At 35.7% G+C, this 26,108-nt stretch overlaps 1 protein-coding gene across 4 annotated transcripts in view; it reads left to right on the top strand.

Annotated features, from left to right (window-relative positions):
- The window catches only part of RFX3 (regulatory factor X3), a 252,404-nt gene that overhangs the window by 136,271 nt on the left and 90,025 nt on the right, over positions 1 to 26,108 (top strand). For all 4 annotated transcript variants that reach the window (XM_081150809.1, XM_081150810.1, XM_081150808.1 and 1 more), the window contains exons 3-4: positions 9,633 to 9,730; positions 23,678 to 23,936. In XM_081150809.1, coding sequence (XP_081006935.1) covers positions 9,633 to 9,730; positions 23,678 to 23,936 — 357 coding nt within the window. The remainder of the gene's footprint in view (positions 1 to 9,632; positions 9,731 to 23,677; positions 23,937 to 26,108) is intronic.

The raw sequence follows: 26,108 nt of genomic DNA, 5'->3' as shown, positions 1-26,108 counted from the left end.
GGGAAACTTAAAATTAAGTACATAGAAAAGAAATATTATTAAATGATTTGGCTAGCTGCTATTACTTGACAACACCCAACCCTGAGGCCTGCTTTCCTTTAAAAGATGAGATTCTTAAGTATCACAGATGGTAAAGACTGAGACCTTTTCCTTGACATATCAGAATGATTTAAAGATAATGAAATATTGGATAAGTTCAGAGCATTTGGTTTGTAGTTATCTAATCCCTGCCTTTGTACCACCAATGCCATTATTCCCACATTTGGGGAAACACTGGTATTGTGGAAAGAATTCTAGATTGTAGAGAATTTTGGTTGGAGTCAAAAGACCAGGGAGTCACTGCTACATGTCACTTACCATGTCTTTGGGTTCTCACTATGTCTTTATACTTACGTCGTCATTTATAAAGTGGGGGTAAAAATGCAAATCATCCCCTCAGGATTTTGGTGAGGAACAAATGAAATAATATTACATAGCACTATTAATAATAGTATTAGCACTAGTTTAGTAATAATATATAATTAAGAGATTCTGTTGTTTAGGTTACAGTGCTTTGGCTACCAACACATATGTGTAATAATTTATTCTCTTAATTCCCAGCACTTCCCACACAAGGGAGTCGGCATCTCTATTTTCTTGCTTCATTACCATAGACCCTGGGAGCAAGCATGAATCTGTATCTGTGTATTCTCACCAGGAATTATGTTTAGCATCCATATTCTAATGGCCATTCTGAAGCTGCAAAACTTAATTTTATGCATAGTTAGATTTTCCGATGTGCTGCTTACATTTATTGGTATTTTATGTTTCCGTAATTTTATTTATTACTAGAAAGACTAGAGGAGCCTCTTGCTCCAAACACCTCTCCTAGTACTGCATTAAGGTTGGTATTCTTAGCTCGTTTGCTCTTTCTGCTCACCAGAGTGTTACTTAGTAAATTCCTTCCAGAAATTATTACTTAGTTTAGTAGAGTCTAAGTATTTGTTTGGTCCTGCTGGGCCCCAAGGGAAATAATGTTTAAGAAAGTGTTGTAATCATGATTTAAAAAATGTTCTTCACTTGTAGGAGATAGTTGTTACTTTGTTCCTTTTGACTTATGTACATAGGTTTATATATTTTATGTAATTTCCATTGAACTTATCATTGAGAAATCATTCTAAACTAAATCTGTTCTGAGTCACATCCCTGCTCCCAGAAATGCTTCCCGTCTTGCCTTTGGAAACATGCTTCACCTCTTTGATGCTAGTCAGGTATTTTAGGGGTGATAGATAATAGGCAGTAAAGGATGATTTATTGAACTAATTCACTCCCAGTTGATTCCCTCATTTTCATATGGTCAAAAGTATAAGAGAGTGAGCCAGGACCTTTCCACTACATCAGCCTTCATATGATTCTACTTGAAGACTAAGTGTAACAATAATAGTTACACTTTCCTAACCACTTTTAGTTGCCCATAGCAATAACCTAGTTTTAGTAAATAATTCCAATAAAGTTTAAGTGTCATGTTTAACTCTAGCCCTGTTTGAGGAATCAGGCTTTGTGATGTTTATTGGATTTGAATGTGCTAGAAGCATCATTTATTTACTTAACGTCTACTATGAGAAAAGTGTATCCAAAAACCTGAGTGTTTCTGAAAAATAGAAGAAGCTGAACAGTTTATAAGTGAGAGAATCAACTAACACAGGGTCATTGAGTGAATTTACAATGTAAGCAAACAAATTCCATTTTCTGCATAAAATGGATTCTGTTGTTTAAATGAGCAGTACCCTATTTTCCAACAGTTCACATTCATCACATTTTTTGAAGTGGAAGGACTACCATTCCTATAAGATTAAACAGGAATTTTGTAATTATTGACTTTCCTAGGAGGAACTTTGTAAATTAATGTTAAAAATATAGGTGGAGGAGTAGAGGAATGGGTGGGGAGAGATTAACCTAAGAATTTACATGCATATATGCATAACCCATGGACACAGACAATAGTGTGGTGAAGGGTGGAGGGGATCAAAGGGGGAAAAAAAAGGGGACATCTATACTTTCAATAATAAAAATTTAAAAAAAATTATATACACACACACACACACACACACACACACACACACGCACACATATATGGAAACTTCTTGTTCTTTCCCAGTAAGCCAGCCTAATGAATTTAAGTAACATTTTTTTCCAACCTGTCTTGTCACTTAACCATATTCTTTGTTCACTGTAATTTTGTAATCATTAGGCATAAACATCCTTTACCTGCAAATTGCTCTGAGCATTCAAAATAGTTGTAGGATTCCTTCTTGGCAAGATTGATTAAATAGCTTTGTGTCATATAATCTATTTTACTTTTAACCAAGACTGAAAATCATGGTTTTAGTAGGCTTATGATTTCTATTTCCATCACCCATGCCTGTGGAGGAAATTAGTTTTTCCTTTATGCCTTTTCTTTTCTTGCCTGTTCCCTTCTGGCGTACCCACACTGTACTCTCTCATCTTTTTTATTTATCTTCCTTCAATCCCTTCAGTTCCCTACAGTTTTACTGGTTCAGAAATGCTGAAGTTGTTTCTCTGGATGTTTTACTTCCCTGCTGCCCTTTTATTAATAGCTTTTCCAGTGCGATCCCTCTCTCGCTTCACTTTTGGTCAGTCGCGGAGCAGACTCTAACACTTCCCATGTTAGAAGATATTCTAATATCCCATCTTTTCAATCTGCTAAGAGCTCTCTCATATTTCTTATAGCTGTATTAAAGCCATCTTGCAGCAATTTTTGACAGTTCTTAGTACTAAGATTTGAAATGTTTGGTGCCAACCAAATGTGTGAGGAATGCTCTTATATGAGAAAGGCAATGAAGATCTTGACATAATAAAGGCATTTTTAGAAAGAGACTAGTATTGTTCTTGGCTGACTAATGAGCTTAACAATTATAAATGATTCCATTTACTATTGAAAAGGAGTTCTGTTTTGAAATGTGATTCATTTTATTTTTCTTGAAGCACATCCAAAACAACAGATTGCATAAATTTGTCCTCAAAATATACTAATTGATCCTGTTGAGCTAGCACATTTTCCTGTGGTATGTAATTTGTTTTGGTGTTCATTTATTTTATAAGTAATAATTATAAAAATGTATGAAAATAAGCAAATGTATTTGTAATACTGCATTTGAATAGTAATCCAAGGTGCTTTCATTTAAATATGTAAGGAAGTGTTAAGTTGCTTAATTCATCTAGTGTTTATGAATGTAAATACATTGTTGCATATATTTATATTTTGGGGATAATTTTTTTGCTTCAGCTGACAGAGAATGGACGTATTTCCAGTATAGAATGTTATTATGATTAGACTTCATTACAAGAACATTCTGATGTACTAAGTAACCTTTTAGAATTTAGCCCAAGGTCATTTTTATTCATTGGACAGTTAATTATAGAAATTGATTATTTCTGCTAATTCGTCCACCTCTTTTCAGTTCACATTTTCACCACTTTCTTGTTTATTAAAATTCAATAGTGGTGAAAAATATTTGTTTATTCTCTTTGGAAACATCTGAAAATTTATTTTGGGAAAGAGTGAAATTAAAAGAATTTCCTATAAAGTTTATTTAGTCATTTTCTTCCTCTCCCCAAAGGGCTTGGGAAGTGAGACAGTTTATAAAGTTCACAAAGATGGAAGAAAATATGGTCACTAGGAATGATAATGAAATGCCTACAGAATGCCAGTTTCTCCTTTTTTCTTAGCAATGCTGACCTGAATAGTTCCTGCACTAAAATATGGCAAATGAAATAAAGAATAAACTTATAATAAATAATAATTTTATAAATATTTGAACAGAAATTGTTTTTTAACATAAGAACAATATAAAATAATATTTGAACAAATTTGAATCACAGTTAAGTATTTTAGGCAAGAAAATAGCACACAACTTTATTTTTGAATTTCACCTTTGGTCTTTAATGATACATGAAATGGCATTAAAAGTGATCATTTCAGTTCACTTTGGAATAATAAGCATTTCACGGTGGTTTCATTATAGTTTTGAAAGGCTAATACATTTATCCACATTAAGAAGATACTGATAAATTTTACAGATATTCACTGGGCATTTCCTTTGCTAGGTACAGGGCATTATTTAATTATTGAATAAGTATTAAATATTTACAGTGTGTTTACACTGTATTGGGTCTTTGGGAATATACCAGCAATAAAAATGTGCCTTCTCTATGTGTGAACTTGGGCCAGGGGTAGGGGTAGGCTAGAATTCTGTCATTCTCATTTCCATCCTGTGACTGGGTTTGTAAATCTCGATAGACTGGTTCTATAAACACAGATCTCTTTCTAGGTCTGACTTTAATTTAAGATAGAAGGGAGCATTTCTGTGGCTCTCCAAGTCACTTTTACTTATAATAGAGCCCCACTGTCCAAAAGAAAGGAAAGGAGAGGGGAGGGGAGGGGAGGGGAGGGGAGGGGAGGGGAGGGGAGGGGAGGGGAGGGGAGGGGAGGGGAGGGGAGGGGAGGGGAGGGGAGGGGAGGGGAGGGGAGGGGAGGGGAGGGGAGGGGGGAGTTAAATAACAACCCTCAGCTAAAAACTAAAAGACTTTTCAAGAGTCTTAACTTCTCATTGGTGAAATGAGGCATATATACACAAGGCAGTTTTTCCCCGTTACCTTCTTTCTTCTAGCTCTGTCCTCCCCTACCCCCTTTTTTATTTCATCCATCAATATACCCTTGAAGGAATACTATGTGCAGTCCTGAATCTTATCATTGAATTGTTTCAAGGGCATCTTCAGCCCAGTTTCTAGGGGTTGGTAGAACAACCACACACATTGAATAATAATGAAGATTGTATTACTTCCAGAATATGCTGTGATTCACTATTTTCACTACTTAGTTTATCTTTCATTTATTTTGTCACTTCTTTAACTTGGTAGATAATGTAAGGAATTATGTCCTATTTTTACATTGTGCTATAAAATGTCAATGTAATCAAGAGACATATTTATATATTGCCATCCTAGATGAGTTAGCCAGCAACTATCCAGACTTGTTTTCCAAGATTCTTGACACTTTCTGAGTTTCATTTCTACTTGAATTACAGAATTTCATGCCTTAAAGGAACCCTTGGTGAACATATATTGGGCATATTTTTGGCTGAAATCAAGTGGGATATAAAGGTGAAATTTACATAGATGTAGAAGACAAGACATAGTTTTTAAGTATTTAATAATTTCATTAACTTTCAAGATGTACTATAATTATCGTATATGCCTATACCGTGCTTTGTATCTATATTTAATAGTTTTGGATCCCCACAAAAATCCTTTGTGATAGAGCAGATATATTTTGTATGTTACAAGGCAATTATTACTTAAAGAAATAAATCTGCTGTCCCAATATACAAACAGAAAATATCAGCACAAGGACTTAAAAATCAGTTCTCCTACTTCCAAATTAACTGATTTTGCCACCTCAACATATTGGCTACATAAAGTACTACCAATTGAGAACCTAAGTTAGTACTAAGTATGTGCTACCCCCTGAATTAATGAGTCAGTCCTAAGAGAGCAAAAAGAAAGGAATAGTCAGTCTCTCATGGGATAGAATAAGTTACGGAAGGCTTTTTAGAGAAAGTAAAATTTTAATTATGCCTGGAAGGAAAATGGTAGATTTCTGTTGTTTGATGAGATAGTTTATGTAGAAAAAAACATGAGCTGCGAGAAGGTAGAAAGAATGTGCAAAATTTTAATGTATAATTATAAAGGAGCAAAGAAACCATGTTTAAAAATACCCATCAAGGTTTAGATGGTATTAATAAGATTTTTGTATCCCAGCCTGAGTTATTTTTTTTTTATCTAAAGTGTGATAGGGAAGCACTGAAGAATTTAAACAAAGGATTTTTATGAAAAAATGAATATTATTTAAGTACTAAAGTTCTGACTTCCACCATTTAATTTGTATATTTGTATTTTTTCATAGATGCCTCTTGTCGTCAGATTGAGTTTCCTTCTATGTTAGCTTACTGAGCACTTGTTTTGTTTTTTAACTTGAATGGATTTGAATTTCTATCAGATGCTTTTATAGCATGAGGTGATCATATCATTTTTCTCAGTGTAAATTTGGTGGACTACATTTATGGATTTTTATTATTTTTTTTAATATATCTTTATTGCTCTCAGAGAGTAGAAAGGAGAGGGAGAGAGAGAGAAACATCAGTGATGAGAGTCATTGATTGGCTGCCTCCTGCAGCCCTCTACTGGGGATGGAGCCCTCAATCCTGGCGCGTGCCCTGACCACACATCGAACCGCGATCTCCCAGTTCATAGGTTGATGCTTAACCGCTGAGCCATACCTGCAGGGCACTTACGGATTTTTAAATATTAAACATGACATTGCAATCTTGGCTAAACCCCACCTGATTATGATTTTTTTCTATAAATATATTGCTGGAACAGGTATACAGTTGACTCTTGAACAATGTGAGTTTGAACTGCACACGTCCACATATACATGGATTATTTTCAATAAATGTACTGTCGTCACTCTGTATCCTTGGTTTTTGCTTCCATGGATTCAACCAACCAGGGATTGAAATCATTATTTTTCATCCATGGCTGGGAACTCTGGGATGTAGCGGGCCACTTGTATGCATTGTCCTACTCCATTTTATGTAAGAGACTCGAGCATCCTTGTATTTTGGTATTGGCAGGGGGTCCTGGAACCATTCCCTTCTAATACTGAGGGAAGACTATATTTTGGTAATGATATTTGTGTTTATGTTCAGGAGAGAAATTATTCTGTAGTTTTCTTTTCTTGTAATGTCTTTCTGGTTTTGGTCTCATGGTAAGGCTAGCCATAAAAATAGTTGGGAGATGTTCCCTTATTATTTTTTTTGTAAAACATTTATGTTAGGTTAGCTTTTTTTTTTTTTTTTTACTTCCGGAATGTTCGGTAGAATTCACCAGTGATCTGGAGTTTGTTTCCTCTGTGGGAAGGTATGCAATTTCACATGTGTATGTATGTGTTTCTTTTCTTTGGGAATTTGTGTATTTTAAGGACTTTATTCATGTAAGCTAAATAGTTGAATTTATTGGCATTAATTGGTCTTTATTGTACGTTTTTTCTCTTTAGGATGTGTTTAACTTTTCATCTTTGGTATTCAAAATTTTATATTCTTTTACTCCTAAGTCTACCTTAATGTGTATCATTTTATTGATTTTTTTCCTATTGATTTTAGGTGTCCGTTTCATTGTGTGTGTTTTTTCTCTTCATTTCCTTTTTCCTACTTTAGGTTTAATTTGTTCTTCATTTTTTAGCTTTTTAAGTTGAAACATTAGATTTATTGCATTGGTTTTTCCCCTAATAAAAATATTTAAAACTATAAGTTTCCCTCTATGCATGTCTCTTACTGTACTCTGTAAATTTTGATATATTGTATTTTCAGTATCATTTTATTTAAAATGTTTTTAATTCCCCTTGTGATTTCTTCTATGAATCATAGATTATAGTAAAGTGTATTGTTCATTACATAAATATTTGAGGCTTTTCCAGATATCTTTTTATCTTTGATTTTGATTTGAATTTTTTTTATTCAAAGAACATACTGTGCATTGTTTTAATCCTTTTAAATTTGTTAGGACTTGTTTTATTGCTCAGCATTTGAGCTTTCATGCTGAATGTTCAGGTGCATTAGAAAGCATGTGTATTGTGCTGTTACATGGATTGTCATATAAACGTCATTTAGATCAAGTTGGTTGTTAATTTCTATATTCTTACTGATTTTCTCTCTTTCGTCAATTACAAGAGACGAATGTAACCGGATTTGCTTGTCTTCTCTTTCTGTCCAATCTGTTTTTGCTTCATGTTATTGAAACTCTGTTCTTAGACCCCAAGACATACAGGATTTATTATTCTTGATAATTTTCTTGATGAAATACCTCTTTATCTTTGGTAACTGTCTTTGTCTTGGAGTCTACTTTGACTGATATTAATGTAACCAGTCCATCTTTATTATGATTGGTGTTTGCAAAGCTTACCTTTTCCATATCCTTTTATTTTCAGCCTTTCTATCAGGGTATTTAAAGTGTGTTGTAGTGCAGACTATGTAGTGGAATCCCACATTTTTACCCATTTTAACAATCAGGATTTAAACCTTCTATGTTGAGTATAATTATCAATATGATTATGCCACTTAACATACAAGAATATTACAAAGTGTATTTTCATTTCCCTCTTCCATCCTTTGTGCTATTTTTGTGATACATACATTTCAATTGTATATATGTGGTAAACTCCCTTATATATAGCTGTTACTTTTACATTGTCAAATATCTACATTGAAATGAAAAGATAGGAAACAAAGAAAAAAAACCCTTTAATTAATTTACGAACTTACCATTTCTCGTGCCCCTCATTTCTTTGTATAGATTTCAGTTTCTACCCAGTGCTATTTTTCTTCAGCCCGAAAAGCTGTGTCCTTACCTTCGCTGGAGGTCTGCGGGGGAATAATTCTCCCCGGTTTGTTTGTCTGAGAAGGGATTTCCCCTTCATTTTGAAGGACGTGTCACTGGTTATGGAGTTCTAGGTTTGACATTTTTTTTCTCCTCATGACCATAAAGGTGTTATTTGATTGTCTTGGGCTTACATTATTTTCAATGGGGAAGTTTGTAATCATTGTAATAGTTGTTGCCCTGGCAACTGATATGACTCAATGGGAAGTACACAGCTTTTCAAAATGTGAACCTCTTCAAGGCCCACGATCTAACTCCCAGATTGTATGACATACAGGAGACACACGCACTTACTCAAGTACATCTCAGGGATGCTATCAGCCAAATCTGGAATTTCAGAAAGTCTACATGATAAATGATCCAGTTTCTTCAGTAGGTAGTAGTAAAGAAATAAAAAGGATGGGAAACTATTAGAGATTAAAAGAGAAAGATAGGAAGGATACAAATAGAATATGTAGACCTTGTTTGGATCCTGATTTGAACAAACCAGCTATAATAAGACATGGGGATAATCATAGAAATTTGAACTATGACTGGATTTTAGATGATTTTAAGGAATTGTTAATATTTTATATGTGATATTAGTATTGTATTCATGTTAAAAATAATTCTTCTTTCTTAGAAACAAAATGAAATATTTGCCTGTGAAATGATATAATCTCTGCACTTGCTTTTAAATAATCCTGTCAATGGTTGAAAGAAGAGGTCTGGAAACAAATATTTATCTTGGATGATGAATAATTGAGCTTTATTATAATATTTATTCTACATTTAAGTGTTTGAAATTTTCCACCATGAATTTTTTTTATTAAAAAATAAATTTAGCTTTAATAATGCAGAGGAAGAGAATTTCATAAATTGTCAAAGCGAGTGAGAAGCTTTGAGAATTTTCACCCTAAATGTTTGCAGTGTGTATATACGTATATATCTGCAGGAATGTTATAGAATTTATTCAGCCTAATTGCTGCAGTTGGTTTGGGCCCAACCAACATTCATTTATCTTGAAGCATCTTAAGGATCACATCATAAGCCACTCTCACATTCATCAGCACCCCAGAAAAATCTTTGAGGTAAATCTGATGCTGTGTATTTTTTCATATCTACCTCTCACCAGGGTCCTAATATTTGTTTTTCAGGTACAGCAGGTACAGACCGTGCAACAGGTACAACATGTCTATCCAGCTCAGGTGCAGTATGTGGAAGGAAGCGATACTGTCTACACCAATGGAGCAATGTAAGTTTATGTGTGGGAGTCTTCTTAGTTCTCCCACTTGAGGCCAGAGATCTACTGGAGCAATTTCGATGGTGTGTCCAGTCCAGCTATACTCCCTCTGCTATATGTCAGCTTATACGATTTTCTCCAGTAAGGCTTATTTTATATTTGCAGTACATAGTGCTAGTGATTTGCACAATGTTGAATGGGATTTTAAATATATATATATACACACACACACACACATATATATACACATATATATGTTTTATATATATAATATATACACAGTAGATGAATAATTAGACTATGTGCATATATGGGTATATACACACAAAATCCAAATATAATGGAATATATGTGGAAATTCATGATTAATGTAGGAGGCATTTCAGTTGTCTCTTGTATAGTTCAAAAGGGAATGTTTCCAGGAACATTTTTTAATGTTCTTTTTTTTTTTTGAAAGAGAAAAACATACATTGGAAATGTGATTATCAAATTTCTACAACACTGTACTACTGGGAGTAAGTTTTTTTAAATTACTGTTCTTATAAATAAACAGTTTGAAATTCAAGTACAGAAAACATCTGAAATAAAAAAGCATTGTCTTTTGGCCATGAGACAAGTGCACTGTGGTAGTGTCATTTGCTCAGGACCGAACTGCAGCCCTTCTGTGTGTGCACCACACTGTAAGATCTTTTACTGTTCTTATATGTGCAGGCCTTCCTGTCTGGTCCTTAGAAAAACCGGGCTTCTAAAATACTGCTGAAAACTGAGGACTCTATTGTTAATGTGGATGTTTGACTTGTATTTTAAATGTCAAAGATTATTAAATAAAGATAATGTTTGCTTTATAAAAAGAAAACCTTTTTTTTCACCTTTCCTCTTTTTGCTACCTAGAATATATATATATATATTATATGTAAAATATATATCACATACTATATATATATCACATTATATATATATGTGTTCATGTGTGTGTGTGTGTGTGTGTGGAGAGAGAGAGAGAGAGAGAGAGAGAGAGAGAAAGCAAAGCTTTCCCAGAAACTCCTAGCTCCCTTTTGCTTTCATTTCATTGGTTATAACTGTGTCACCAATAATCATTAGTGGCCCAGGAATCTGGGAATGAGAATTTGTAGCTTTCTTGTCTATATGGTGGCAAGGGAAAAGGGTAGTTGGAATGAGTTTTGAGAAAGTTAACTCTACAGTATATAACACAGTCATTTATCATTGGTCCAAGGCAGGATGGAGAGATTACTAGTGTGTGACTTTGTAAAAGTTACACAACCTGCTTCACTTTTTTAACCTATGAAATGGGTATAGTTAGCTTATCAAAAGTGCTTTGTGTAATATTTGAGAAATAGTAAACACTCAGTAAACATTAGTTATTGCTGTAGAATTATGTACTATAGTTATTTTTTTTACATTTTCCTCTCCTATTTAGACTCTGAATTCTGTGTATTGCCTTGTGCATTTTTAAACTACCCACCACTGACCTTATGGTCTTCCACATAATAGGTAAATGTGTGATCAATGAGTCAATTTATTCACAAAAGCTTGTAAAAACAGCACCTCTAAAGTTGACTCTAAAATTATGTGGCCCATTTAAGCGCAGAAATGATTCAAAGTAAATATCTCGTGCCAACGTATATTTTATATGGCCCATTAGCTCAGTTGGTTAGATCATGACTAATGAGGTCTAGGTCATGAGTTCATTTTCCACAGAGTCCAATTAGCTTTGATCTGGTCTGTATGAGCCCAGGTTGTCTCTGAACTCCTACCAGTCATGTCATAAATGTGCATCCTTGGTCAAGAGAAAGAAGGTGCATCTTTAAAAACCTTTTCATACTATCAAGTATAGTTTTTGACTAAAGATTCTGCAGCAGCATTTTCATATTTACTGAAGAAACATTGTGTTGCCATAAGTTATATTCAAAATTTTAGTATCTAGAGGACTATGAATGTTTTCTTCTCAAATATAAAAAAAATTTTTTTTTCAGCAAAAGCCATTCCAATTTCTTTTTCCTTGTTGCAGTGCTGACATTTTACTACATACAATTTTTGTCTCTCATGTTCATTTTAGGTTCTTTATGCTCCCTTTTTATTTGATATACTTCCATGTGTGTTAGAAAAGATTATTCCAGATTCTCCCACCACACTGAATTAATAGCCAGCTCGTGTTTGATCTCTCACTTGGGTCACAGTCAAATTCCTACTTCTGTGTGATAATTAATGCTTTTTGCTGATGATACTCCCAGAAGATGGGGGTGCCAATCTTTATCATGAACTTTCAAGCACCCAGTACATGGCCCTCCAGCCTGTGCATGCTTAGTCAGTATTGGTTCACTGATGCTCCTGTCACCAGCATCCCCAGGCCAAGTAGCCATAATGCACGCGCCTTGCTCAAGAGGCGATGATAGTCCTCATGGAGATGTGTCATCACTTACCAAAATGTGTAATCGTTATAATTTGATGATACTAAAGTATTTACCTGGTTCTCAGTGTGAATATGGACATTTACTGCCAGCATGACAAGCTTAACAGTGTGAGTTAGTGAATGAGCACACATTTAAATTGAACAAATGAGACTGCTTTACTGTGCTGGGAGTAGGAATAGAACTCTTAACTCAAGGGAGAAGGTAACTTAATTCACTTTTGCTCCTGTGTATTTTGTCATTGCTTCTGTAGTCACCCAGGCTACACCATCTATATATTTTCTTAAAATAGTTTTCCCAAGAGGATTTTTTCAAAGGCTGGATCAGTCTTGTCCATTTCTACAGATTCTGCAATTTATAATCTGTAATCATTTAGAAGACTGTAATTAAACCTGCTGAGAAACATTTCATTTCATGTAGAGAGAGTCCAATTCAATTGAAATTTCTTGATGTAGATAAGAAATCAATTTTGTAAATGATTTTCTTCTTTCCCCCACTCCTTTTTGACTCATACTTCCCCCACTCACTCCTCTGTCATGTTAGTAAAAGTAAAAATAAAGACATCATTCTACATCATGGCTAAATTAAGAAATATTTTTTTAAAAGATTTTCTTATATCAACTACTCTTTGAAGCTTATCTACTGTTTAGAGATGATCAATGTTTTAAAATGCTTACGTGTTCATTGTATAGATATATATTATAATAAGACTTGACCCCTATAAAGCCATCTCATGTCTTCCTGTTTAGAATATAGATTTCTCATCAAGCCCAACTTATCAAACTGTGTTTCATTAAATGTTAATCCATTTTATAGTTACACAAGCAGGGAAATACTGCACGAAGGCTCTTCTTTTGAGGTCTCTAAATTCCTATTATTAATCTTTTAAAGGCTCTGAGTAGTCCTATGGGAAAGAAATGCAGTATTTTAAAAACTGAAGCACAAAACTCTTTTATCTCAATAATATATAATAACATCACATGACATACTTTGTGTGTGTGCCACATTATTAATATATTGGCATTGAATAGATTTATTCAAAATCCATAAGCGTGTGTACCAGACTCAGGATTTAAAATAGGCATTGCTTGAAAATCATGTAGTTAGTACATTTTTTTTAGGCCATCCAAGTTTTTTCTATACACTTTAAAAATTATTAATAAGGAACCTTAAAAGAGATACTCTTTTATCTTTTAGTGCAATAGTTAGTTTCAGGATTTGTGGGTAAAATTTTGCTTTCTTTTTAAAAAATATTAGTGTTTTTATTGTTGACAGTATTACAGATGTCCTGCATTTCCCCCTCCTTTGCCCCCCTCCACTCAGCCTCTGCCCCACCCCAGGCCTTCCCCACACTGTTGTCTGTGTCCATGGGCTATGCATATATGCATGTATGTTCTTTGGTTAATCTCTTCCTGTCCCCTCCATTCCCTCCCCTCGGAGATCTGTCAGTCGGTTCCATGCATTCATGCCTCTGGACTTATTTTGTCCATCAGCTTATTTTGCTCATTAAATTCTACATATAAGTGAGATCATATGATATTTATGTTTCTCTGACTGGCTTATTTTGCTTAACATAATAATCTCCAGGTCCACCCATGCTGTCACAAAGGGTAAGAGAGTGCTCTTTTTCACAGCCTCATAGTATTCCATTGTGTAAATGTACCACAGCTTTTTTATCCACTCATCTACTGATGCGCACTTGGGCTTATTCCAGATCTTAGCCATTGTAAATAACACTGCTGTGAACATAAGGGGGCGTAAGTTCCTTCTGATTGGTGTTTCAGGATTCTTATAATATATTCCCAGAAGTGGGATCACTGGGTCAAAAGGCAGTTCCATTTTTAATTTTTTGAGGACACTCCATACTGTCTTCCACAGTGGCTGCCCCAGTCTGCATCCCCACCAGCAGTGCACCAGGGCTCCCCTTTCTCCACACCCTCGCCAGCACTTGTTTGTTGACTTGTTGATGGCAGCTATCCTGACAGGTGTGAAGTGATACCTCATTGTAGTTATAATTTGCATCTCTCTGATGATTAGAGAAGTTGAGCCTTTTTTCATATGTCTATCGGCCATTGTGTGTCTCTTGTTAACAAGGGCCTGATTTCTGTATTCCTCTTACTAGTAAGACTTCTCAGGATTGACCACATGTCCTTCAGCCTCTTCTTCACATTACAGTGAAATTGCTCTTATAAGGGCCATTGGTGATCTCCAGTTGTTAAACATAATAGACATTCTTCCAGAATAAATTTTTAAATCTAACAGTCAACTAGCCAGCTACTGTGTACTTGAATCACTGTCTTCTTTTGGCTTTGGGGGCTTTGCTCTTCTGTTTTCTTCCTGTTTTTGTGTATCCTCCTTAGTCACGTTATTGACCAAATAATTTCTCTGTGGCCTCAGCTGTGCGTGTGCTTCCCTGCTGTTCTCTAACAGAAACCACATTTCTTCCACAGCAGCACTGTCTGCCATTCTCATGGCTATTTTTTAACCTACCTAACATCTGTCTTTCTCCCACTAAAATGCAAATTTCAAGTAGGCAGGTACCTTATTTGTTTGCTCTCCATTTTCTTTCTAATATCTAGAACAGTTGTACATGATAAATCCTCAATTTACATTTGTTGAATGAGTTAAATAAAGAAGAGCATTTAGTGACAGGTGAGACAAGAGCAGGTGACTTGGTTGTTTTAAATACACGGGAAAAATGAATGGAACGGAATTGAGACGCTGCTGACCACAGTGTTAACATCTCTTTTCTTTTTCAGTTTTTTATTTTTGTTTTTTCAGTACAAGACTCTTTTGGGCTTATGCATGTGTATAAGGTTGCTCAGTTTGCCCTTTTCTTTCCCCCCAAGTATACAGTGCAATACTGTTAACCGTAGTTACTGTCCTGTACATTAGAGCCCAGAACTTACTCATCTTATAATTGAAAGTTTGTACCCTTTGTCAGCATCCCCCCATTACTCCCACCCCCCAGCCCCTGGAAACCATCAGTCTACTCTCTGTTTCTATAAATCTGATTTTTTCATATACAACATATGAGATAATACAGTACTTGTTTTTCTCTGTCTTATTTTACTTAGCACAATGCCCACAAGGTTCATCCATGTTGTTGCAAATGGCTGAATAATATTCCATTCTGAATATATGCCATGTTTTCTTGATCCATTCATCTTTTGATGGGCACTTACGTTGTTTCTGTGTCTTGGGTGTTGTGAATAATACTGCAGTGAACATGGGAGTGCGGATATCTCTTTGAGATACTCACTTTATTTCCTTTAGGTATATACCCAGAAGTGGGATTGCTGGATTATATGGTAGTTCTAAAACAGACGCATAGACCAATGAGCAGAATAGGGAGCCCGGAAATAAACTCATGCATATATGGTCTACTAATCTATGACCAAGAGTACATAATGTGAAAAGGATAGTCTCGTCAATAAGTGGTGATGGGAAAGCTGGATATCAACATGCAAAAGAATGAAATTGGATCCCTAACTCATACCACTCACCAAAAATTAACAAAAGTAGATTAAATACTTAAATGTAAGACCTGCAAATGTAAAACTCTTGGTGGAAAACATAGGGGGTAAGCTCCTTCACATCAGTCTTGGCAATGATTTCTTTTTTATGTGACACCAAAAGCACAGGCAACAGAAGCAAAAATAAACAAGTGGGACTACATGAAACTATAAAAGCTTGTGCACAGCAAAGGAAACGGTCAACAAAATGAAAAGGCAACCTTATGAAATGGGAGAAAAGTTCTGCAAATCATATGTCTGATAAGGGGTCAGTATCCAAAATATATAAGGAACTCACACAACTCAATAGCAAAAAAAGCAAATAATCTGATTTTAAAATGAGGCAAAGGACCTGAATAGACTTTTTTTTTTAAAAAAGACATACAAATGTCCCACAGGTACATGGAAAAGGTGCTCAGTATCACTAATCATCAGGGAAATGCAAAACAAAACCATGAGATACCTCCTCTCACCTGTTAGGATGGCAGTTACCAAAAAGATGAAAATAGAAGAGATAACAAGTATTGTTGAGGATGTGGAGAAAAAGGAACCCTTGTGCACTGCTGGTGGAAATGTAAATTGGTTCAGCCACTATGGAAAACAGTATGGAGGTTCCTCAAAAAATTAAAAATAGAACTACCATATGATCCAGCACAGTTTTTCCTAATTGCAAATTTAGACCAGTGACTCTGGATCAAAATTTTTCATAATCCACTTCTACCAAAATTGATTTAAGTTCATGAATCCACTTCTCTGACTTCTCTTGTCTGTAAATGAACTGTATATGTGTGCTTATTATGTGAGAGCCATGTTTCTTTATTATAGAAATGAAGAACTCAGATACAAAGGAAAGTGTAAATGTCCAGATACCCTATTGTAACAATAATAGGATATATATAAACTTATTATTCCAGTGCATTATCAACATATATAGTAATAAAATGACAAAACTCAGTTATTGCAAGGATTATTATTGACTTTTAATATTTTCCTTGCATTTCCTCTCTAGTAGCAACAGCTCAATAAATGCTTTCATTTTTTGATTATTAATAGCAGTTGAAATTAGCAAAAATACGTATCTCTCCTGAATTTAAATCAAGGCAAGTATTTTATTAGTCTTATTGAGTAGTATTTATTACTTTATATTTAAACTATTGCTTTTTATTCCTAGGTAATAATGAGTGTCAGGTCACTTGAATTACTTTCTGAATTACTGTTTTCCCTTTGGTGTTTTTCACACAATGGGCATGTCTCCTCTTTGGTATATCTTTTGCCTTCAGTCTGACTTGGAGCATTCAAGAGAAGGTCTGTTTAGAAACTCAAATAAGTAGTGCATATTGGCCAGCCAGAGGTTATGTACCACATGAATACAGTTTGTTGAAGATTCTAAATAATGTAGCTACTTCTATGCAGGGCTTTGGTAACTCACATAAAAACTTCACAATGGGAACCCTGTTTAAGGCAGGGTTCTTGGTTTCAAGCAGCAGAAACCAACTCTAGGTTCATTTAAGAAAAACAAAGAATGTATTGAAAGATATTTGTGATTCAGGGAATTTCCAGTAAGTCTGAGGGATCAGGCTGAAAAAAGACAGGTACAAGCAACATTAACAGTCAGACCACAGACAAAACCATACCCCAGAAGTAGTCCAGTAAGGACACCACACCACTGCACCCATCCCAAACACTGTCCACCGTCACTACCAGTGGATTCTCATCCTAGCTCTAAAAGAGGGGTAACGATTCCTAACCTGTGTGATTCACTTAGTATAAATTGAGAAAATATATCCCCCATCTCTAAAAACAATTCTCCCTGGTCCCCCAGTTCTCCTAGTTTCCTCATGTGCTCTCAGACTTTTCAAAAATATTTAAAAAGTTGTTCATTCTGGCTGCCTTCACTTATTTCCTCAGCCTAGTCCAGTCAGGTATCTATTGCTGTCACTTCATGGAAACACTTTCAGATAAGATCACCGCCTATCATTATATCTAATGAGCATGTTCCAGAATCATCTCACGTGACCCATCTGCAGTATTGAACCCTGTTTACGTCTTCCTCTCCAGCTGGATTTCTCCTGATCTGGCTTCAGGCCTTTGGTAAGGTGGTTTCTCTGACTGGAGCCTTCCCTTACCTACCCCTATCTATGCCTCTCACTCCTATCCCAGCTTAAAGCAAAACCCAGACCTCTTGGCATCGTCCATAACAATGTGTTTCAGGCTTTTTGAACTGCCATCCACAGGGAGAAAGTTAGATATTCATGTTATACTCGGGTAAATACACGCATGCACACAGGAGTATGCACACATACTTACCACATATGTGTATGATAGAAGCAAAAGTTCCTCAAAGTAATTCCTGTCCTTACTAGGTGGAATAACACACCCTGAACCTGTCTAATTTCTTTCTTTTTTTAAATGCTGTTGTGACCAATTAAAATTGTAGATCATGATTCACAATTTAAAAAAATTTATTTATAATCCTTGAGTTTTTTAGTTTTTACCTACTTTTAAAACCTCATTGCTTTCTCATCTCCTCATTTGTCATAGCCAGCCATTCTCGACTTCTAATTTCTTCCTAAATACCAGGAGCTTTCCTGTGTTGTGGCTTTTGCACATCCTGTACTCTCTTCCTAATATATTTTTTCTCCTGTTTTCCACAGGGCTGACGGCTTTTCATTTAGTTTCAACCTAAATCGCTCTTCTTTAGGGGTAACATTCTTAACTAACCTGTCTAATGTGCCCTCCTACTTATTATATTTCATTGTTCTATTTTTTCTCTTTCATAGACTTAAGGAAATTTCTCATGATCTTATTTCCATTCCTTTCTTTTGACCACCTATTTCTTATGTTCAGTAGCCCTTATGACAGCAGAGGTTATGTCTTTTTTGTTCCTTTTATTCTAGGTTCCATAATAAATTCTCAATAAATATCTGTTAAAAGAATGAGTACAAAGTAGCCTGAAAACATAAAACATTGTACCAAAGTAAGATATTATAATGACCAACATTACTATATTCTATCTTCACAATAAATTTTATAGTATAAAATTTACAAGATATTTTATTTCCTTAATTTGCCATTTACATTCCATTGCTATGGGAGAGAATATTCAGAACCTGGGTAAAATACAACACATATAATTTAGAGATGGTATATACTGGAATGGTGGATAAGACACATGAAGTTAAAGAAAACAGAAAAATTGGTTATAGCTGAGGTAGACGGTAGACGGACACGATCATTGTAGTGAATAGGAAGCAGGGAAATTCAGGATGATGCTTAGCAGGGTATATGCCGCGGCCTGATGGGATGCAGGCAGCGATAATTTGCTGAATTCAATGGATCAGAGTCCTGACATTTACATAGACCCTTATAATAGAGTCGGCTATGAAGAAGCTTCTGTAGGCAAGTATGCACATATCTATGTGTTTACGCTCATTACTGGGTACATATGCAGAACAATGGAAAGATTCTTTCCTGCTCTAGAAATAATGACATTATTTTCATAACCGTCTGTGGCAATCAATAAATAAACAAAAGGAACACAGCAGCATCTTTCAAACGTGAACAGAGCTCCTTGGGAATTTAGCTCTTTCAGGAATGTACAGTCCAGAAATAGTTCGCTGCTTTCAATCAGATATGCAAAATATTGAGTTATTTTCTCAAACATATGCAAGGTGGGGCAAAAGTAGGTTTACAATTGTGAATACATGAAACACATAGTTTATTCTTGTATTATTTATTAATTATTGTATTTTTTCCTATATACAACTATAAAGCTACTTTTCCCCCACCCTGTATCTTGGAAATTTCTGGGGAAAATAGTGTACAAGCAATAACTCTCATATTCATTATTCAATATGAAAGATAAGCTGGTCTGAGGTATCAGAATTAAAAGTCATTATTTCTAAGAAAGAACTGCTGTTTTTGCTGGTGGTGCTTCTTTTTTACATAAATTCTTCAGTATTTATTTAGGACCGTAGAGCATTTAGACCATGGGAAGACCTTTAGGGGTTATTTGTGCATAACTCTGGCTTTGGCTCTAGACAGTACTCCAATGTATATGTTAATGCTCACCTTCTCTGTTACCCAATCCAGTGTTTAAAATCTCTGTTCTCATTGCAAGTGTACGTTGTTTATCAGAGACAAATTCATTTCTTAGTCAAACTGCCCTTTTACCTTCCCCTATAAATTGCCAGTCTCTACCTCAGGGCATGTTTGTGCAGTAGCCAAGCCTTCCCAGTCGTAGGGGTCATGACTCAGTAATGAGGATAGTTTAGGGATTAGACATGCTCTTCAGTGACTTGTACCCTTGTCTTCTTCTTTGCTCATTTTCTAGCTCTTGAAAGTAAAAGCAGGTTGCATTTCATTTTGCTGCCATATTTTTATACTGACTCGAGGGCTACAGATACAGATTTTGTATATCTGTGATGCATTTGTTTGCATTACTAATATTCACTAGTTACATAAAGGAAGCATGCCCAAAAGATAGAGTGATATAAATTCCTTGAAATGTTTCTCTTGTGATAGAGTAGCAACTTCCATGATCACAGAACTTATAAATTCTGAGCTTGTGATGGTAAGTATCCTCTGAAATAGCTCCACCTTTTCTGTCTCTTTACCATGGCAAGTACATCTGCAGATCCCATTCTGGAGAAGAGAGGAGAGTAGTGTGGGACCAGTACATAGTAACTAAGGTGTAAGGAAATCCCAAATAACAAACATTCATATGGCCCCTGGACCATCTGTTAAGGCTATTTCCCAATAGTCATTCACAATGTCATTGACATACCTAAAAAGTTTTCTTTTTATGTGATGAAATGGTTGAGAATATGGGCTCAGTGTAGTTTCCAAATCCATTTTTTACCAGCTATTTGCTTTGGACAAAGCTAATCATCCTATTCACCTTGTCTGTGAAATAGGAATTAAAATAGTACCTATCTCATAGAGTTGAAATGAAGATTACATGTGTTAAAACCTGAAGCACGTAGAATAGTGCTGATTGCATAGTAAATGGTCAGTATGTTACCTATCTTATGATTATTATGTTTTATTTGTGAAACCAACTTTCTACTAGGGAGCATACTTAAGCATTTTGCTAAGACTCTGAAAATGAAAGCCAACACCATGTCTTGCATCTGTCAAAGTATTTATTGTCCTGTATCTATTTGTGACCTTATTTGGCTATATTTAAATACCAACATCAAATTGTGTTCTTTTAAGTACAGTCAAATAGGCTTACTGTCATATTCAGTAGACATAAATTAAAATGACCTCATCTCTCTTTTTACCTAAATTTGAAATCAGCATGACTTTTTTTATTTTATCAATATGTAATGAAATATGTAGATGAGAGTTCCAGTTAGGAAATAGAGCAACAATGAGAGAACAATATTTTAAATGGCATTTTCTCTCTTTAAAAAATATTCTCTGTGGGGTTGTTTCTATCATTGCTCCAAACTGAAATTAGTACCTGGTTTTGGTACGGTGGCTCTTGCTATAATGCACTAACTTTACTCAGTGTGCAGTACTTTCAGAGCACTATTATTACTTTACTAAAATTTACATTATAAATTATATTAAAAGTTAATTTCTAATGAGTTCAAATGACCTGTTTTAAATGCTACAGGCAAATGTTTGAATAGTTTAGCATAATTTCTCATGTTTTAACAAAACAAAATAGGATTTATGTTTTATAAATTTACAAAACTGGCTATTATGTCAGATTATGTTTTTATCTGTTGATTAGTGTGCTCATGGTGTACCAGCAACTGTGTTAAGTGTTGAGGGTACAGATGGGAATGAAACATACTTTCATGGGAGTATGAAGAAATGACAATTTAACCATCAGTATATTGGGAGTTATATTTCAGGTATGCACAGGATATGCATTAGGAAAATACAGAGAACAGAGCATAATAGCCCTGTGAGGAGTGACCAGAGAGGGCAAGGGATACAGAAAAATAATTTGGAGATAAGGTGATGCTTGAGCTCAGAGTATATGAGTGATTAGGACAAAGGAAGGGAGTTAAAGAAAAATGTCAAGGCCTTTCAGGCAGAGGAAGCCATGTGTAACAAAGCAGGAAAGCAAGAGAAAATGACACTTTGGGGGACTAACCAAAAAGGTCAGTGTGTGATGTAAGTAAAAAAAGCATTTGAGGGTATGACTAGTACCAGGACCGAAGATTATGCAGGCACCAGCCATGCCGGTTCTTTTAAGGTCAGTCAAGAGTTCTGGATTCCTTCTGAAGGCTAGAGAGAATCATGGAAAGGTTTTTAAGAAAAGTTTTGTTTTTGTATTTGCATTTTAGAAAAATTCCTCTGGTAGCACAGTTGAAGATAGATTGGAAGAGAGCCCTATTAGAGGAAGGAAAACCAATTAGAAGGCAACTATAATGCAGAATATTATGAGTTAATGCATTGAGTTTGAGAATGGAAAGGAGAGTTGAAGAATAATTTAGAAGGTAAAATGAGTAGGACTTAGTGACTGGTGACACTCTGAGTGAGGAAAGAGCAATAATTCTAAAGCTGAGGTGGTGCTGCTCTCTTTTGAGAGGGGGAATATAGGACAAGACTGAGAGAGAGAAGGAATTTCTTGTGAAGTTCGGTATGTGGGACTTCCCATATAGCATACGGTTTCCTCGTAGAGATAGCCAGGTGGCTGTTAGAAACCCACATTTTAAATTCTTAAGGATAACTACAAAGTAAAGAGAGTGGAGATATCAGCTTATGCCAGGTTGTTTACTATGAGCGTCTGTATTGGTCATGTATTGTATGGTAAATGTACATGGTCTGAGTAAAATGAGAAAAAATAAGAACTAACCATGAGACCTCAGAAAATATCAATGTTTAAAGTTCCAGAGAAAATGGAACTTTGAAATGGTCTTGAAAGGTAGTGATAGAAAAAGTAAAATGGGGGAAAAGAAATGCCATGGAAACTAAGGAACGGGAAAGGTTAAGAGAGAGGGAGACCTGGCGTATACATAGAAAGTGTTTGCAAACGTACATTGAATTGTCGGTAGTGGCCAGCTCTGAGGTGGGGATTGAACAGAAGGGCAAAAACACTGGGAATTTTAATTTAATATATGAGTTCTTAGTGGAAGTATTTTATACTTCTCTGTACTATTTTTGTAACTTCTCGTGAGCATATAATTATCTTAAAGAGTGAAAACAAATGTCATGTTAAAATGTTATAATAAATTGAAAATGAAAAATAAATCAATGAAACAAGCTTAATCAGAACAGAAAGAGGAGGGAAAGGGCAACATGGAGTAGCCAACAACGCTCTAATGCAATAGGTCATAAAAGATAAGGACCGACAGAAGCTTTGTATCTTGGTATTTAGATTTGGTCGCAGGTGACCTTATTAAAAGCAATTTCAATGAAGGGCTAAGGGCAGAAGCTTTACTGCAGTTGTTGGGAAATGGAAAGGCAGGGCATGGAGAGCTGGCGTAGTCAGTCGTCAAGGAGAGTCTTGACCTCAGAGGAAGAGAGAGATGTAGGTAGGGATTTAGACTGCAAGGTGCGTAAACTGCTCAAGGTCCTTATGGTGGCAAGAAAGATACCCACACAAGCTTCCTCAGTCGTGGAGGTTTATTGCAGGTCACCCAGGGACGTGAAGCAGCTTGGAGAGTTGACTCACCAGCCCCTAGTCATTCCAGATCCCAGGTTTTCTAAAATTGGGATTTGCAGGAAGTTTTATAAGGAATCGAAGAAGTCACTTAGCAAGACTTTTTGGAGGGAAGAGACCTGAACCTATTTATATGCTGGAGGTAGACACCAGTAGAGAGCAAGAGCTCTAATTACAGAGAAGTGTTGAGGTACTTAGTGAGGAATGTGCCTTTAAGTTGGAAAGTAAGCACAACTACTTCTGGAAATGAAATTTCATACAAAATGCAAAACTTGCCACGTTCCAGAGGCTAAGCTAACTGATATATTTTAAACATACATACACACTGGAAAAAAATAAATAAGATGATATAAATAAGCTAGTAAATTTCTTTTTTCTTCTTCTTCTAAAGCCGAACAACAACTTATCCTTACACAGAAACACAGATGTACAGCCAAAACACTGGAGGGAATTACTTTGATACCCAAGGGAGTTCCGCACAGGTGACTACCGTGGTCTCATCCCACAGTATGGTGGGCACTGGTGGGATTCAGATGGGCGTCACGGGAGGACAACTCATCAGCAGCTCTGGAGGAACCTATCTGATTGGCAATTCAATGGAGAATTCTGGTCACTCAGTGACACATACCACTCGGGCCTCCCCAGCGACAGTAAGTATTTGAGTTTTTATTTGTTTAGTTTAGCTTCTTGGTAGCCACTATTCACATTTTCCAATATAGGGAGAAAAAACAAAACAGACTGGGCTGGGGCAAGAAAGTGTTGGTTTTTAGAATTGTGGTGTTATCCAGAACGTAGTATATATAGTATTGTGCAGAATGTTACTGCTACACACCACACAATTATGTGAATTTGGAAGTTTTCATTAACAGTGGGAGATAAGAGAGGGGATTCTCACTAGTTAATGCTAATTTTAATAGACTTTCCTCAATGATATTCAGCCAAATACTTTAAATTTCTGCCAAAAGAACTTACTTTAGTTATGTTGATTTCTACTGGCTTTTTATGAGATAAAAACCAAGAAGTAATATACAGAATAAAATATAATTTAGTTTGGAAATTTCACATCTTTCACCAGTAATATTTATGCTAGCTCATTGCCAGAGAAGTTACTGATGGAGGTCAGCATTTCCCAGACCGTAGACATGTAAATGTGGCCGTATTCACATGCCACCGATACTACTATTTACTTAAGATGTTTTTCGGTTGATTCACTTTTAAAATTGAAAACTACATGTATTTATTTTGTAAGGTATATTAAAATCCATTCTTTAAAAGTAAGTTAAAAATGTTTATGCATGTGCCATATGTAGAGCCATTTTGCATTCTACCAGAGAGCCACTTTGGGCAGCAATGATCTAGGTAATTCCAGTGAAAAATATCTGTATTGGCTCTGATCGTTGCTATGAGCTAATAGTGTCTTAGGAACACACATATTTGAGTTTTCAAGTTTTTAGAATTTAACAAATACATTTATTTTGACATAAGATATTTTGATGTAGTGAAATGATGTCACAGAAATAGTCATAGGAAGCTGTGTAGAATTCAGTATCATCAAACTGCAACCTGAAGCTTTCTGTTTTCACCTCAACTAAGCATATAAAAGATTGTAATCATTTAGAAGTACCTAGCTAAAGCAGCAATGAGAGTGATTTTCTAGGTGTTCTGTGTAAAAGGGGCCTGGGGGTTTGAAATAAGCACAAGCACCCCTTTATGATCATCTTACCATATACTTTGTTCTTATAATGAAATAGAGGCACAGTGGTGCCTCGGCTTTCGAACGTCTCCGTTGACGAGCATTTCGGGTTACGAACGACGTAAACCCAGGATTAAATGCTCCAGTTTTGGAACCCGCCTGGGGAGTCGAACATGCCCCGCGGCCCCCGCTGAGGGCAAGGTCCTGAGGCCTCGCTGTCGGCTGTGGCTCCCTCGGTTTTCCAACGTTTCATAGCTCGAACCTTCTCCCAGAACGGAGTCCATTCGAAAACCGACGCACCACTATAGAAACAAATTTGCCAGAAAGTAATATGAGAAGCTTTACAATTTTCGTTTTATGGATTTCCAAGATATAACATGTACTTGGTAAGTACTTTGTATGTACTTTTCTGTTTGTGACAATTGCATGTGTTTACACTTTCATCAGCACCTTTTCCCTGATCCGTTCTTTGAAGCTCTTTACTCTTAGTTCACTGTTTCTTACATCAGAACAGGTCACTAGCAGTTCTCAGTGGGCAGTTCCTTTCTTGTAACCTTTTCTTTGTGTTTTTGAATTATATCTTATGTATATTTGTCTCTTGCTTTTCATAGCAATAGGCAGCATGTCTAAACCTTTTTTTTTGTCACAGTATTTTTATGTAGTTTAGATCATACCTTCTCTGGACCTCAGCTCCCCTATCGATAAAATAAGTGGTTAGATTAAGTGATTTCCTAATTTCCTCCCAACTTTAAAATCATAATATTTACGAAGGAATCGTAACATGTTCTAGGATGTAAAAATAACTGTATCTTTACCTTGAAATGAAAAGCAGTAGAATAGGTGCCAGTGCTTTATAGTGCTCCTGACAAGGGCCACCCGGAAAGTCATTTGCAGTGGAAAGGGAAGTACTTACCACTTTTTAAGACCTCAGGATAACTGAAAAACAGGGAGGAGTCTTTTCCCATTCTCATTTCCACCCTCTCTCATGATAACATGCCATCTCCCGGCTCCCATCCTTTCCTTTATTTTCTCCAGGCACTTCTGTTTACCTTCACACTGAGTTCTGGCTACCTGTTAAACATGCTTATCAACTGGCAGTGTGTTAACTAGATTTGCCAGAGCTGTTACT

This window comes from Miniopterus schreibersii (genome assembly GCF_964146895.1).
Source record: "Miniopterus schreibersii genome assembly, chromosome: 11".
Classification (NCBI taxonomy): Eukaryota; Metazoa; Chordata; class Mammalia; order Chiroptera; family Miniopteridae; genus Miniopterus; species Miniopterus schreibersii.
This window is presented reverse-complemented; position numbering and strand designations above follow the sequence as displayed.